General features: G+C 32.7%; 1 protein-coding gene across 1 annotated transcript in view; it reads right to left on the reverse strand.

The window, feature by feature from the left end:
* LOC111062253 (terminal nucleotidyltransferase 4B-like) overlaps positions 1-18,091 on the reverse strand; it is a 71,832-nt gene that overhangs the window by 11,695 nt on the left and 42,046 nt on the right. Inside the window, exon 8 of the mRNA XM_039441390.1 lies at positions 4,781-5,069. Within this exon, the coding sequence (XP_039297324.1) occupies positions 4,781-5,069 (289 nt within the window). The remainder of the gene's footprint in view (positions 1-4,780; positions 5,070-18,091) is intronic.

Here is an 18,091-nt window from a genome sequence, read left to right on the forward strand (position 1 = left end):
TTCTCACTATAAGGATGCCATGTTAATGTCCTGACCAATACAACTCCCAAGAAAGCTACTATCTCTTCTTGGTCCAATTCATTTTCCTCTATAAACACGTTTACTGCTCTATCCTCAATTCAATTATATTTGCTTTTGAATTGTAGGAATTGAAATTTTTACTATTTATTGTTGATCGTCTCTGATTCCGGAATTGAACAATTGACTGGACTCCAGAAAATCATTTATTTCTAAACTATATAATTATGAATTGTTAAAGATAAGCGAAGTGTCATCAGCAAACAGCAAAGCTTTATGATATTGTAACTCTTTTGCTAATTGGTTCACATGTAACAGAAACAGTAAGGGACCTAAAATTGAAGGTCCCAGCCAGAGGCACGCCAGCCTGGACTTCAATTTTTTAAGATTCCTTTTTTACTATTTCATTCCCATTCAACTTGGTTAGTTCAAAACACTGGTTTCTACCTATAAGATATGATTTAAACCATTCTAGTTGTATCCCACTTATACCTACAGTTAATGTTCAATGCCTAATAATGTTTTATGGTTGACACAATCAAAATCTTTGGATAAATCGAGAAATATTGCAGCCGCCTTATCATCTGTAATATCTATAATTACCGGGATTTTCAAAACGAATGACCCAATTTTAAAAAGTTGAATATTTATTTTTAAAATGGTGCACACAAACCAATTTTACATCAAATTACTCACAGAAGTATCAAATTTATGATGATGTATTATAAGTGTTCTATGTGCCCTCCTTTTGAGGCTTGGACGACATCTAGACGGTAGCCAAATTCATCTCGAACTGTTCGCAAGATGTCTCCTCGGACTGTAGATACTGCATCAGTTATCCTGGTTTTCAGCTCCTCAATATCAAGTGCTAAGGGAGGAAACCCTTAAACCCATGAACACGATCTTTAACACATCCCAACAGGAAAAAAAATCACACGGTGTCAGGGGACCGTGGATGCCAGGAATGCATAATCAAGTCTTGCGGTCCGTGAGCCCTATCCAACGTTGAGGCAAGTTGGTGTTCAGGAAATGGTGTACATGCTTGTGCCATCAAAAGGAGGGCACATAGAACACTTATAATACATCATCATAAACTTGATACTTCTGTTAGTGATTTGATGTAAAATTGGTTTGTGTGTACCATTTTTTTAAATAAATATAACTGTTTAAAATTGGGTCATTCTTTCTGAAACACCCGGCATTTCAACAAGGGATACTATTGCAGTTTTTGTTGATTTTCCTTTCTGGAACCCATGCTGTTCATCACATATACAATTAATTTCTTCCAGGTGGAACAGTAAACTATTTAAAACTACTCTTTCAAAACTTTTACTTATTTTATTACATTTAAAATGCTAATGAGCCTAAAATTTCCTACTCTTTCAGAATCACCACTCTTGAAAATTGACAAAATCTCTTAGATGATGATGGAAATACCATGTTCTAATGAATTATTATTGACATGGATTAATGGGTCCATTAATGCATCTTTAAATTAGAATTTTTACTTGAAACTCCATCCAATACTACTGTTTTTTTTATTCAAATTGTTGGTTATTTTTGTCAATTAATCTTTCGATACTGGATGAGACTTATATACCTTTTCAACTGGCTCAGCGGATACAGTAGTTGAAATATTAGTATTTAGCGTCTTTTGGGAGATTAATTGCAAGCTGTTGATAATATTTATTGAAAACGTTACAAATGTGTACACTAATATGCATTTAATTACCATGTTCATTCTAGGGACACTTGTAAATGTATCTCTAAGATCTGCTCTCCTATTTTTATTGATTACTGCAGTATGAGTTGAAATTGGAACTAGTTGTTAATATTTTAGCTGTTTTCTTACATTTAGCTTTCTTCGCTTCTTTTTTGTAGATTTCCATTAAAAAATTGTAATTGTTTTCACTTGGAATATCCCTAACTAATTAAAATTCTCATAAGCTTCCCTAACTATATTTCTCTGAGTGAGAATATTTTCAGTTTCATCTAATCCATTCATCTAATTTGTCTAATTTACTTTTTACTTCGGCTATTTTATCGGGCGAAATTCACTAATATGAAATCTTTTAATATCAACGGATTGATTATATTATTTTCTAATTTAGGCTACAACTGTTATAAACACTATTCCAATTTTCATGAAGTAGTTTCTGCTCCAAATAATTAAAGTTCACATTGCTGAATTTATTTCAGAACTTTATTTATTCTAATTGGATTTCGACCCTGCAACTTTACATCTAGAATTTGATAGTTATGGTCCGATAGATCTGAGCTACCTAATCTGACATTACAATCTTCTAAATTTGTAAGGATATTATCAATTATTGTCGGTAAAGTTCGAGTTACTTTTGTATATTCGTAGACTTTAATTTCTAAATTATTCATATTAATAATATCTATAATATCCTCTATCATTTTATCCTGTCTGGCAAAATCGGTATTGAAATCTCCTACTACAATAACATTACTACTACAATAAACGAGTGGATGTTATTTATGAAAGTGTATTAACAGCTTACAGAAATTGTGCCAGCCTCCATTTGGTGACCTATAGATACCCAAGTTGAATTTTCAACTTCAATCCAGTTACTTGTAAATTCATTCCAACAAAAAATCTCTGAACAAAATCTAGCTCATAAGTATTGATAGGTTTAGCATTAGCATTGCTAGTGAATATACACATAGCTACATCACCACTTCTATGAGCTGTTCTACAAAATAGGCCTACTCATTTCAATGAATAACCTGCATTCCTTACTAGATTGATTTAATTTTTTATCAAGCCATCCTCTATAATATATAACAATGTCAGGATCCTCTTGTTTAAGAAATACTTGTAGTCTGTCAATTTTGTTACCAAGATATTCAATATTCTGCTGATAAATACTTAAAACTTACCTATCATCTTTAGTTAATATGTCAAAAGCGTTAGTAACTAGTTCACCTTCCCTGTGTTGAGCCAATTAACTAAAAAAATGATTTGTCTTTTGAGCGGTTTTTTTGTCAGAGGATTGCAAACGGTTTTCAATCAACTCTGCCAATCTATTAAAAAATATTACTTTGCCAGATCGATTTAGATGCAGACAATGATTAGTGAAGTTTTATCGTTTCAACCTTTCATTTAGAAAACAAATCCTCAGTTGTTTAGTTCTTGTTTTTTAGGCTGTTAATTGTATTATGAATTGATTTGTTCGTCGAATTAATTTTTTCATTATGTTCTGGCCTATGAAACTTATTGGGAAAAGCACTTATTATAATTATGTTCATATTTTGGGTGAGTGGCACAATTTCCTTTATTTTCTATTTTATTTGAGGAAGATGATTCAAAAATACAAGATTGGTATTAGTTTTTCTTTTTTTTCTAATTGGTATAGTTTCCTCTATGGAAACAGATTAATATGCCATATTAACAGAATGTCTCATTGGGGATCCTATTCGAATTAAAAAAGTACTTTTCTGTCACTTCAAAATTTTGATCCGCCATTATGAATCCAACTTGATTTTTTAATGGCAAGGTGATCATATGATACATGATTTCTATACGGTACAGAATTTCAAGAGAAAATGGAAGGCGGAAACCGCAGATTGATATCTCAAACATTTACATTCAATGATACTAATAAATATTAAAAATGTAACAGATCAATCTTTTTTGTTCAAAGTGTTAAATATGATAATTTATTGCTTTTTTAGATTTTCATTTATTTGATTTTTGTAAGATTTATTAGTATTTATTAGTAATGTCACATTATTTTTGTCAAAGAAATATTAAGCTGTTTCCATAATTTTCACCAACCCTGACTACCATTTGTCAATAAATAGGCAGTTTTTAGTATTCTCTGTCCTAAAACGAAAGATATAACCACTCCACTTCAGATTGCATCTCACTTTTGGAAAGTTTTTACTGATGACATTTTCAAAGTAATTTGATTTGGATACTATCAAGCTAAAAAATTGGAATAAGTTTGTAAGGTGAAATTTTTTATTATTTTTACTTTTTGAGATATAAGAGTCTAAAGTTGATATCTTGGGAGGATCAATTTCCGAATTGGTAGTAAATAGAATCATGACATTCTTCAAGATATTGTTCATTTCAAGGCATATTTGATTTCTCAGAATATAAATTCCTGGGAAATTCATTCTATTTTGAAAAAAATAACCGAATTTGAGTTAAAACTGGAATAAATTTTTCTAGAATTGATATTCTGAGGCATCACATATATCATGTAAACAATATCATAAACAAGGTATCCTCAAATTCCATGAATTTATTTGCTACCAATTCGGAGATGGATCTCCCCAAGATTTCAACTTGGTAAAAACAATATTTAAAAAAGTGTTTTCCTCTGAAATTTGATCCATTTTGGTAACTTGATAGTATACAAATCGAAATACTTAAAAAAAATGTCACCAGTGAATGTTTCCAAAAGCGTGTTGCACAGCCTTTCCATAAGTTTCATTTTTTCACACTTTTGGCCTATTTTATAAAGGTTACGACCTTTAAAGACGTTCATAGAAGAGATATTTACAGTATATCATTCAGCTTTTGAGATATTTCATTTGAAACGTGAATAACGCTACAGTTCATTGAACATCACTGTATCTGAGCTCTGGATTGGCGAGATTACGTGTGTAAGATCTGGAATAGGTAACGCCGTGTGGTCATCACGCCACCATAAAACTACGATCAGCTAATGAATATTCAATCCTATGAATAGTATTTACAGATAAGCAGAATTTATAGAGTTCAACTCACATTGCAGCGGTGGCGATATCTGACGGTGATTTTGTTGCTGATTGAAATTCCAATTGTGCTGATTGTGGTGGGCACCATTGCAGTGGTGGTGGTTATGGTTATGGTTATGGCTATGATTGTGGTTGTGGTGACGATGGTGGTTGACCCTGTGGTGGTGATGGTTGTGGTGGTGGTGGTGGTTGCGCGGATGCACCACTTGGTGGTTGGTGGTGTGAGGGGCCAAGTAGCGAGAACCTTGTTCAGGTAACTTTACTAACAGCGTTTGAGGGGGCTCACTGTACTCGGAATCCTATCAACCAATAACGTACATTATTGATCAAGCAATTACACACTAGAATAAACAGATGCCCAACACCTCATCACATTATATTACAAAAAATGTCTCTAAAAATATTGACCCCACAACCATCATGGTAGTTTACATGCTGAAACAAACACAAAATGTCCCCAGAAAAAACCTAGTTTCCCCTAAAGCAGTGTTTTCCATTAAATTCCTGCTCTGCTGGGCAGATCATGAATGAAACTGGTTCTTCTGGGAGTGTTCACACATTTTCTTTCTGTAAATGTGTGAACAGTCCCATACGAATCAAAAGTATTACTTCTCTGCAAAGCAGAAATTTATTGGAAAACAGGGCTTCACTGGTTTGATCGGTTTAGGCCTGTACTGTTATTATGGTCGAGGTCATAAATTTTCTATCAGCCAATGAATGAACGCTCCCATAACGATCAATAATATCCTTTCTTGTCCAGCAAAGCTGAAATCAATCAGAATGATTCTAGTTTCTGGTTCAAAGATTCTAATTAGTTACCAAAGAGAGCTTGGCAAAGAACGTTCTGGAAAACGTTCAAGAATACGGTCCTTTGTGTTTGGTTCAGTCTTAAGAGCTACTGTGAGGCTATTGGATCAGTAGTTTTTGGGACATTGTATGCATGTATTAAGTAGTTGGGAAGGACGGAAGGACTGTGTTAGCTGGGATCGTTGAGGGGAAAATTGAAGATAGAGGATTCCGAGGGGTGATGGATGATAAAGTAAATAGTTCTGGCAAATGAATAACTATATGACAAAGTACAGATAGGGAATAAAAGGATACAAATAATGGCGTAGAGGAGATCGCAGGAGAGGAATATAAAATGTGTCATAAAAACAATAAATATTCAACTATAATGAATTGATTCAGAATTGCTGAAATAAGATAAGATATCAAAGATAATAATTTCTCAATCGTTTCGTTTCGTTTACGCCAACATGCACGCATTAGGACTCATCACTTTAAAAAATATTTGGAAAGAAATTCAAAGAAGTTAACAATAATTGTTGCACGTCGCACTGAAGTCAAAAACTGAAAATGCTATATTGCTGTATTTACTGAAATTTCTATATTGATACAAAAATCAAGTTGCAATACTCATCATCTTGAATTGTTGTTAGTTTCGATAATCATTAGCATTGAAGCTCAAGTTTTGAGCAACATAAATTGACAATATGACATAAATCTCAATAAAGAATTATTATAAACCAATAACCCAACGCATCTACGATAACGATAATATAGAAGCGTTATATTTGAAATGTTTATACTGTACCTAAATAAATGTAAAACTATTTTTAAACCATATATCCTACAACTTCCGAGCTCAACCAAACTATATTATCAATAAAACTGACTTGACTGTTTGCGAAAAAATTCAATTACATAAGCAATAAGCTTATTAACATGGTACCGGTTGCACTTCTAGGTGAAAAATATTAATAAGAGTCATCCATTAGAAATATAGTTGAATGAATAAAATATGTTAATGTAAGAATTGCACCCCATTCATGATTGATCTCCTTTTATCTTTTTCACCTCCATTTGGATATTAGTGTTAATTTAAACTTTTTTGCTATTGCCACAATCTATAGTGAAGCACTACTTCTATTTTTCCCCAATATTGATCTATCGATAGAATGTTTTATTAATTCATTAAGTTGAAAGATTTCTAAGATATGAAATTATCACATATCAAGCGCATGTAATCTCAAGCTCAAATCTAGGCTTAGGGAAAACCATCCAAATATTTATACAAAGGAGCTGTAGAAGTATCCATAATAGGCCTACCTCAGTAAGGTCATACGGCCAACTTCACATAATTTCATACACATTTAACCACCACCGTAAAATGATGCAATCTAACGAAACAAATAGAACTGGAACTAATTCACGAATCTAACGGCAAAGCAATGACATTCTACGGTGGATGCATGCAATGTAATTGTTGTGCAACTGATCCTGAAGGCAATGTAGCAAGATAAAAGTCATTCGAATGTGGACAGAAGACCCGTATTACATTACGACACCAGTGAGACACCACGACTTGGTGCGACACCAAGTGAGACGTGGTGTCCAAATGAGATGCGGGGGATTAGTTCTTATTGCGCTCATTAGACTAGGGACATCGCTCGGAAACCACTAGTGTCTCACTGATAACCTAGCCTGGTGTACCAAAGCAATACGGACCTAAAACTCTTCAATCAAATTTCATCAGATATTGACTTTTTTCCAAATCCAAGTTTTAAAAGTGCTGAACTTGACAATCATATCAGCATCTGATACCTCCAGTGTATATTAAGAGATTTCATTTTTTAAACGAACATTGCTACACATTACTTCAGTAAACTAAATAAAGAAATAAAATCCACTTAACATAAAATAAAACACACCGAAAAAAATGAAATACAAATAATGATTAAATACTGTATTATACAAATCAAACAATAATAAAAGAAACTTTAAATAAACTAGTGAAGTATCAGCGTAAATTGTGAGACAAAACATTATTTTTTATCAGGAACTATAAAACTTATTATTACACAGTATTTGAACATTGTCTGAGACGAATGATTGATTTCTTATTCTAATGAAGTGGAAAATTTGATACTGCACTAAAAAAATAATAAATAAACTACTGTACAAGTTATTAAGTACAACATGAAATAAGGCAAAATACCATGTAAGAGTTTGCTGTAGATGAGGTTTATGTGGTGGATGTGTTGGAGAGTGGGAGTGGGAATGGAAGCCAATGCAAGTGAACAGTTGAAATTGAAGGCATCTAGAATTTTCTATCAGGAAGTTTGCCAGAAATATGACACAATGGCACACAACTTGAAAAGCTAAGGTGGGTGTTGGTGAGTGTGTTCCGAGTTCTCTATAGAAGACCAAGTGAAATCGTTGTTCACTTGAAATTCAGTTCCCTCGACGCCTAATAAACCACACAAAACAGCTGGTTTTGATTTCACTCCAAAATTATTGTATCAATCAGACCATTCTGTCAATAATCAGAAAATGAAGAAGTTACTTTTCTGTCCAACAACAAACACAAAATCCGCTAAAAAGAAAATGAAGAAGGCAAACAAATCCGGTGATGACGATAAAAATGATTCATGGCAAGAATATACATGAGAGAAATTTCAGTCAGGTCAAACAAATTGGAAAGAGTAAAAGTATCAAATAATATAGAGCATTTATGACTGGCAAGCTTACATGGCTAATCAGGAATGATTTTGAAAATTCAATGTGTATTCTAAAAATGGAAGGTTCAAGGTTGAGGTAAAGGTTAAGGTTTAATGTAAGGTTTACTCCATGTTTGAATGGTATCCATTTAACCGTGATAGACATGGTGTAATAGTTGGCTCAGAAAATAACAATGATGTTCAAGTCAGTTGGCAAATGTTATCTATGGCAATTCCTCTGTGACAGATGTTACCCATGGCAGTTACTCTGATAGATGTTATCTATAACATTTATTATCAATAGCAGATGTTATCTATGACAGTTTCTATATGGTTTCGATCTTAGGGTCCTCTTAAGCCAAGCAGGGATTACTGTTATAGGCAAGTTGTTAGGCTATACTATCTATACTATCACGTTCACTTTCAATTCATACTACCAATTTGAATACTATCAAATAACTATTAATACTTTCATAAAAACTATCAAGAGAAAGCTAAATGATACTGGCTCATTGGTATGAGAGTAGATGTTATATTATGTCGTGAATACATTTCACCTAATCATATCATTGGATATACTTATTTAATGATTAATATAATTTTCTTGAACAAAAACAAAATAATTTATTGTAATGGAATAGATTTGTAACTATGCTAAAAAATCATTAACAGTATCACCACAGTCCATCGCTGAATGTGATATAATTTATGTTCTTGTAACCTAAATAATCTAAAAAAGTACAGTACAATAATCTAACCACGTTATTAAGAATTGATTAAATATTACTCCCAAGTAAATATTAATTTTCAGAATTCAGATTAGATCGGATACAGATTCGGGAAGAGATTGAAGGTCGTCCGAAGATCCTATTTTTTCTATAGATTCACGTTCCGTTGGACATTCAGTTTTGGTAGAATTTGGTTATGTGGAAGTAGGTTGAGGATCAGGTAAAGGTATACTAGATTCAGGTATACTACCACATTTCGAAGAAGGAAGCACCTAAAAGCTAAAAAACAGACATCACTTGATATTATAGATCACTTTATCCTAATTTTGAATATAAAAATATTTATCATACAAAAAACTGAGATAACTCTTACACACTGGTGTGTAAATCAAAACAGAAAAGAAATCAACAAAGACATACAGTAGAATCCCGGTCAACCGAAAGGAAGGGGAGGAGAGCCATTTCGGATAACCAATTATTCGGTTACAACGTCATAAACTCGGCAAAATCATACATGACAACTGGACAAGATATACAAAAAAATTATGACAATTTTTCAAGTTCATAAAACAAAACGGCGGTCGTTTCAAATGTTATTTCTTTAATAAACAAAAAACAGTTGATTTTACAAAAACTACAAGAATAACTTTTCTAGTGAATTAAATTACAAATCGATTGACAGCTAATGATTCAAGATTGAACGAATATCAAGTGATATATGGCATCTTTAGTGGTAGGTGACCGCTGAAAGTGTGTTGCAGTGTATACAAAGTCATGATGCTAAAGTCTGCCTCGATAATGAACCATCACCATTTGTATTGTATGTTATTAGTAAGCGATTTTAGATTAAAACATATCATTTAAGCTGCCATATCTCACTTAATCTTGAAACATGGGGTGTCAATCGATTCGTATTAAAAAAGTGTTATTCTTTTTTTTTTTGTAAAATCTACGATTTTTTGGTTATTCAAGAAATAAAATTTCAAACGGCCGCCATTTGGTTTATAAATTTGAAAAATTATCATCAATTTTTTGTAGCTATGTCCAGTTGTCATAAATGATTGTGCGAAGTTTCACTTCCATTTGTTAAACCATTATTTAGAAAAAATGGTAAGTGAAAAACAAAATGACGGCTGTGTGAGTAACTAAGGACTTTCAAATAGTTTTAAAATGATGAGATATGTTTTGTACCCAGGAACAATGCCCTAGAGCAGTGATCACCAAATCGCGGACCGCGGTCCTGATCCGGATCACCTACTAGTTTTTTTGCGGACCGCGATGTCATACCGATCTCAACGAAAAAATCATAAAATAAATCCTAAAACAAAAATCCATAAGAAACTCTCCAAAGTCAAAGTTAAATTGAATTAAAAAAAAAAAAAAAAACAAAAAAAAGAACCAGAACAATAAATAAACATCAGCAGTGTACTGACCAAATTAGACAGTTTCAACTTGAATGGACAGACTTATATTGCTTCAAAATGCCACACCGAGGAGGAGCAGTACCGGTATGTTTAATATGCATTTAAACTGTAGCTATTGTTAAAAGTTCGAATATTAAACGACATTACGAGACTAAACATGAATCGCTCGAAGAAAAATATCCTGTGGGTAGTAGTCCAGGCGCTGGCTTACATTGAGCATACATGAGAGAGGCAGAGAATTTGACTTCGGATTATTGTTAGGAGGTCTTTAGTGTATATGAAACTCGATGTCGTCACGTCCCAGGGTGGTCGACAGCTTGGGGGGGAGGGGAGTAAGTTGTAAAAAACGCGCGTTTATAAAATCGCCTGTACTATTCATAGTACAGCTTTTAATTTTTTCTCAATATTATGTACACATAACTGGCTTTCAATGTGGTCCTATACATTTTTGCGATAAACCGCATAGTTTTTCCGTAAAAAAATAAAATATCTCGAAAAATGTATTTTTTTATTATGGACTTTTTGTTATTTCTGGAATATTCAAGTAATTAGCCGACTTAGAGGAAAAGGCTCCCAATAAACGTTGTAGGCCGTTTCTTGATGAATCCAATGATATATATAGTTTGGGGGTCACGATCATAGATGCGGCGGTGGGAGGGAGATAAGTAGCACTGTTACGCTGCGGCGCGGTCCTCCCCCATGATTAATGCGCGTAATGGCCTGTCTATCGCAACGCTCCTACTAGTCTATGCATTCAAATTATTTATTTCAGGTACGCTATCTTATGTATTTTCGGTCGCTGAACACGATTTTTCAACTCTCAAGCCTTAATAATTGATAATTCTCATCATAATATACTAATTATGGTCAAAATTACAAACTTCACCTCATCATCATTATTTATGATTACATTGTAATGATAAACCATCCTGTTAGGAATCCTAATGTGTTTCTCAGTTGATAAAAAACTGATATTCCATTAAGATAGGATAATTATTCGATTTAGTTCAATGATCACTTTGGAATTGCGAAAGTCAAGTAATGGAGTAAGTTAAACAAATAATATAGGCTACCCCATATAGAGCACCGTGTAACAGGAGTAAAATATTTTCTTAATATAAATTTACAGTTGAAGCACAAATAATGCCAATTACTCCCATGTGATATGACTAAATATATGAGTTTGACTGATTGTACTTGAATGAAAGTGGAATGAGAGATATCTTTGTTGAATTTGAAATATTTGGAGAGAATACTGTTGGAAATCTATTGAGGGAAGATCAGTATAATTGAGGTGTGAGAGCAAACAACTACAAGTACTCATGAACGGTTCAAATATGAGAGATTGTCAAAGTATATTTGAAAGAAGTCAGGAGCTAATTGTGGAGTTTTTTAGAATCAAAATCAATGACTACTTGAAATTCATGACTGATTATTGTAACATAGTTTAAATTATCTTAAATTGTATTCATGCTCCTAAGGAAGGACTCTGGTATTGCACATAGAAACTGTACGAAAAAAGATCCCATACTTTTTTCATTCAATCACACAAACTATGCTATAAAGTCTGTGTTATATCTAGAAAATATAAAAAAATACCCATAGAAGTAGAAAATAATTTCCAATAAGGAAACATTAAATCTATACAGTCAATACATTGATTCTCTGTCAAATGAAACCTTGAAAATTTAATAAATGTGACAACCGATCATGCTTTGGAGCAAACCCTCATTCGATCATCCAAAACTGAGTGATTGGAATAGCTAGTTCTTCAAAGGCTTTCCTAAAATGGCTGCTACTATATAAATAAATCTTCCATCAAAGATATTCTGTTCAAGTATGTTGACATCATTATGGATATCACTGGAGATTGTGAAGAAAGTCATCTAATGAAGTAAAACAAGAATAATGAGAATTGAGAATGATTTCCAGAAGCATAATCTTCTCAAGAGAACATAACATTTTTCTTCAAGACTCTGATGGACAACAGAATCTGCATAATGTTATCAATGGTCTGGAAGCAAGTGAAGAAGTGTGTGATTCCCTTTTGAACGTATAGAAAGAAATAGTTATTCGGTTTCCAACGATTTTTATCTGAACATAATTGTGGCAAATTGTAAAAGCGTATTCTCACCTATAAAAAGAAACAGAGTTCTTTCATTCTCCACGATGCAATCAAACAAAAATCCTAGTCTTAGTTAATTCTAGAACAAAAAGATCTGATCTCTGTATTTTTACTAGGTAGCTGTTTAAAGATAATTCATCATTGAAGTTTTAGTGCAGCATGCATTTCTACAATAACCGCAATCTCTGTCAACATCTGATGGATATTTGAAAAAAAACTCTTAATCTCACTTGGCCCATGAAATTGTAAATGGAACTAGTTGTGGATTTGACTAAATCCCTAAATATCGTTGACAAATTCGCATAATGATAACATGGCTCTCCTGAATTCAACTCCTACTTCACTTTTCAAGACTTCAATACGCTGCAAGATTATGGAAACTCTGTGATGAGAAGAGTTACGAAAATTCTCAATAAAGATGGAGTGATACAGGTGGACATAGCTTTTCATGTCTATGGTCTAAAATCAAACAAAGGTAGTGAACATATTAGAAGCAGCAGAGTAAAAGAATCACTCCAATAATATGCTCTCCAAACCATCGAGACTTGATTTCTAAATCTGTGGCAAAGATTTATTAATGTGACATGCAAGAATCTATAAAGGAATAATCCATACTTTAGCTACGTGCAGGAATACATACATTCATTCATTCATTTGTGGATAAAATTACACATCATATAAATATGTTTGGGAAAGAATAACAGGCATGGCCCAAAACTATTCGAATCGCAAATTTTGATACTGAATAACTTGTTACCATTTCAAAACAGTCTGAACGGGAATACCATAATGGATGAATCAATCAAAAGTTAGTGAAATATCATTATAATAATACTGTTAGAAATAATATGAATGAATATTTAAATTTTCATTTCATTTTGATTTGACACATATCTATTATTATATTCGATATAATTTCTCAAATGTTCACGACAAACTGAAGATTCACGAAAGATTAACATTTTCATACTAAACATAATCATTATCATAATGAATGAATGATGAATTCCATTTCCACCATGAAGAAATAAGAAATTCTACAAATATTTCTTGGAAATTAACTGACCACTATATCAAGTAAGCGTGGCCAGTGTGCTATTAATTATATAATTTAGCCTGCAGCGCATCAAAATAAATTAATTTGAGATAAAAACAATAGAACATGAACATATATGAATATTATCTTTATTCTATCCTAATATATTTCTTGAAACCCAAGATTCGTTCATTTCAAACAGTCATTTCTTAGTTTCCTTGCAGAATGAGATGAAGTTTGTAATTTTGACCATAATTAGTATATTATGATGAGAATTATCAATTATTAAAGGCTTGAGAGTTGAAAAATCGTGTTCAGCGACCGAGAATACATAAGATAGCGTACCTGAAATAAATAATTTGAATGCATAGACTAGTAGGAGCGTTGCGATAGACAGGCCATTACGCGCATTAATCATGGGGGAGGACCGCGCCGCAGCGTAACAGTGCTACTTATCTCCCTCCCACCGCCGCATCTATGATCGTGACCCCCAAACTATATATATCATTGGATTCATCAAGAAACGGCCTACAACGTTTATTGGGAGCCTTTTCCTCTAAGTCGGCTAATTACTTGAATATTCCAGAAATAACAAAAAGTCCATAATAAAAAAATACATTTTTCGAGATATTTTATTTTTTTACGGAAAAACTATGCGGTTTATCGCAAAAATGTATAGGACCACATTGAAAGCCAGTTATGTGTACATAATATTGAGAAAAAATTAAAAGCTGTACTATGAATAGTACAGGCGATTTTATAAACGCGCGTTTTTTACAACTTACCCCCCTCCCCCCCAAGCTGTCGACCACCCTAGGACGTGACGACATCGAGTTTCATATACACTAAAGACCCCCTAACAATAATCTGAAGTCAAATTCTCTGCCTCTCTCATGTATGCTCAATGTAAGCCAGCGCCTGGACTATAGTAATGTCCGTAGAACTGAAATTCTAATCTTACTTTCAAACTTGACACATTAATGAGAATCAGCTGCACAAACTAGGCCTACACACCAAATTTCAGGAATATTGTTTAAAATAAAACCTTTTATTTTTCTCACTGATCATAAACTTTTGAATCAGTTTATTTGTAATAATTTCAACTACTACTTACTATATGTTGTGTAGTTTCTTAATTTATTTTACAAGTCAATTTTTAATTGAGTTACTTATCTGCATCTTATTCTTATTACAACACTTAATGAAAAGTTGACTATTGATTTGATATTCAATTATTTTATGCCTAGTTTAATTTAATTTATCTTGGTATATCAATAGCTAAAGAGATATAAGCTAGTCAAGGACTAAATTCGAGAATGGTTTCAACAATTTTACAATTCTTCATATAAATAGGATAAAGATAAACAATAAAGTAATTTTTATTGCCAAATCCGATTGATTTCATTCAATTTCATTCATTTAATTTTAAAAGATCAATGGCATAATATCAAACTTCAATATATTTGAAGAACATTGATATTGAAATACATACAGAATAATAACTATCCCAAATATTTGAATTATTAAAATTACGTAGTTGAACTATTAATTTTTCAACAAATTTATGAGGAGGGGGAGAAACCACCCCCCAAACAGTGGTTTTCCCTGAATGGACCGCGGAAGGTCACCAAGTCTTTGGAACGGACCTTCATGAAACTTAATTGGTGACCACTGCCCTAGAGTATTGGTAGGCAGTTCGGAAACACCCAGTATAAATTTGATGACTTTATCTCTTAATTTGAAATGATCTGTTTTAAAAATTTAAACTTGAGACGCTTATATTATAAAAAGTAGGCCTAATAATTGAAACAAAAAAATATATTGAGACACTTTTTTTTGTATTTTGATAGTATCCAAATCGAAAAAACTTTGAAGAATAACTCCAGTATGGAGTCTTTTTAACCTGTTGCACAACCTTCAGATGGTGTAAACAGTAATCTATCTACCAACAATTTACAGTGTTTTATTTCAGCTACATAAAATGTTATAATGAATTGGAAAATAGTAAAAACTTAGCAACTGAGAGAAAGAGAATCATTCCATTCACATTGTTCACTGTCTACATTTTACATACTTGTCATTTTTTTATGGAACCATATCTGTTGACTCGGGTTTCAGTTAACCCGATTTCGTTTAACCGGGGTTCTACTCTACTTAAAACCAAATAGGAAAGATAAATCTTCCATACGTAAACAATTGAATAATATGTAAACAAATGGATAAGCTTCATAGTGCAATCAAATAGTACATCGGGAACAAAAATTATGTTAATAGATTTTATTGATTTAAACGGTCCATTTGGGTGTGAATAAGAGTTTTCTGAAGGGATAACTTCTGTCAGCTTGAAAACCACGAAATTTTCACAATAATTCAGAAACCAATTTGTTCTATAGATATTTCCACCCAATACTTTGTTGAAGATCATCACATTCTCTACAATTTTCATCCCCTTTCATCTCCAATTGGAAGCGAGTTATAGCTCGTCAAAAATTGATGATTTTCTCCAACTTTGCGAAAAATGGGTAAATCCATATATACATCTCTTTTTCCACCTCTCTTATTTAATCTCTAATCTATTAATCTCTCATGACTGGACCGATGTATTGTACTACATTATAAATTATAAAACTGACGTAGATTATAAATTTAATAAATTTTTCAAGACTTTATATTGCTACACTTCAGACAGCAGATAATATAAGAGAATTCGAAAAGAAGAAACAGTGTTGCGTAAGCTAAGCCCTGGATATTTCATGGACTGTGCGCGGCAATTCATTGTAGAGATAAGTTGGTAAAAAAGGTAAAAAAACAATCCTGAGAATATTGGAATGAAATCTAATTTGAAAATTTATTCTTCTAGGAAAATGAAGTTGTGGGTTAAAGCTGAGAAAGAAAAATATTATGCTTCCATGGATAATTCTGTGGTAATGGATAACTGTGGTAATTCCAATAAAAAATAAGTAATAATGAGCTTTGGTTTTTGTGAAGGACTGAATATTGAGATGGCACTGGAAACTTTCATGTCTCCTTTATACAATAATTAAAATGCTACAGTTACTCCATTCGTGCCTGGCCTGTTCTTGGATATAATAAAGGCTTTTGATACAATGAGTTATTCAGTGTCGCTAAATAAATATCTAAAGCTGGTATTAGGGGTTTGACTCATGAATAGTTCTGCTTCTACTTGAGCAATCGTTCTCAATTTGTTACTATTGATGAGGGAAAAAGTCGGGTCTTGGGAAAAGACTGTGGAGTTTCGCAGGGTTCTGTTCTAGGTCCTGTACGGTTTCTTAATGACCTTTTCTCTTATAAATTTCATGGTATGCCAGTCTCCTTTGCAGACGATACCGCTTTGTCATATTGGAGTGATGATAAGGAAACTTTGAATATTAAAATGCAGAATAATCTTGACAAACTACTTCTGTGGTTTAATTGAAACAGCCTTTCTCTTAATTAAAACAAGACCTTACCATACACTTTATTTTCTTCCAGGAATTTGCATAATCATCTAAAATTTCATAATATCTCATGTAATCAGAAAGGCTGATTCAATACAAGGTGATTGAATTTGGTGTTTTGAAATTGTAATGTCTGCCATTAGGATATATTTATGTATTCTCAACTCCTTTTTTCAAACATGTTTTACTATAATTTGATTTGTAATATTGTTTTGAAAATGACTGCGATTATTGTTGTGAAGAAAACTCTGTCAATAATGCGTTTGGGAGTAGTAATGGATGAGAAACTCACCTGGTCTCACCATATCCACAATGTTAAGAATAAATTATGTACTCATCCTTTTGAAAAAGTTTTATTTTCTTAGAAAAATCGTTCCACAAACAATTCTTAGGCAGTTATATTATGCTCTGGTTGATTCCAAGTTGAATTATGGTGTAGTTTGTTGGGGCTCAACCTATAAAACTCATCTAAAACCTCTAATAGCATTACAATGATCTAAAATCCGGGTTATGAAAGGAGTTGTAAGGTCTGGACATGTTTTTCCAATTTTTCAGTTTTACAAATGTCTGCCATTAGGATATATTTATGTATTCAAAGTTTTGTCATCATTTATAGGAGTTGTGACAATTGTGATGGCCAGATGTATGAAAGTGATTCAATGTATAGCCAACATGTTGAGGCTCCCAAGGCCTCACAACTCCTTTTTTCAAAAATGTATCATTTTCCTTGGTCCAATATTTATCAATTGATTTATCAATTGAAACGGCCTATTCCAATAAGAGGAATAAATAATGTAAAAAACTTCAAGAAAAACGTTTTTGAATGGCTTTCAACACCTTCAAGTGTTTATATGATATTATTTGTTGATACTGGATGTTTTACATTGTATTTGTGAGTTCTATGCTCATACAGAGTGAGGATAAAGTCTTGCCCTGATTAAAAAATGTATTACAGAATAACCGCTTGACATATCAATTTATATCTGGCACTGTTACATAGGTTAGTGTTAGTAGTTTTTTTTTTTAATATCACTTACGTTAGTAAACTTC

Source organism: Nilaparvata lugens, chromosome X, assembly GCF_014356525.2.
Source record: "Nilaparvata lugens isolate BPH chromosome X, ASM1435652v1, whole genome shotgun sequence".
NCBI lineage: Eukaryota > Metazoa > Arthropoda > Insecta > Hemiptera > Delphacidae > Nilaparvata > Nilaparvata lugens.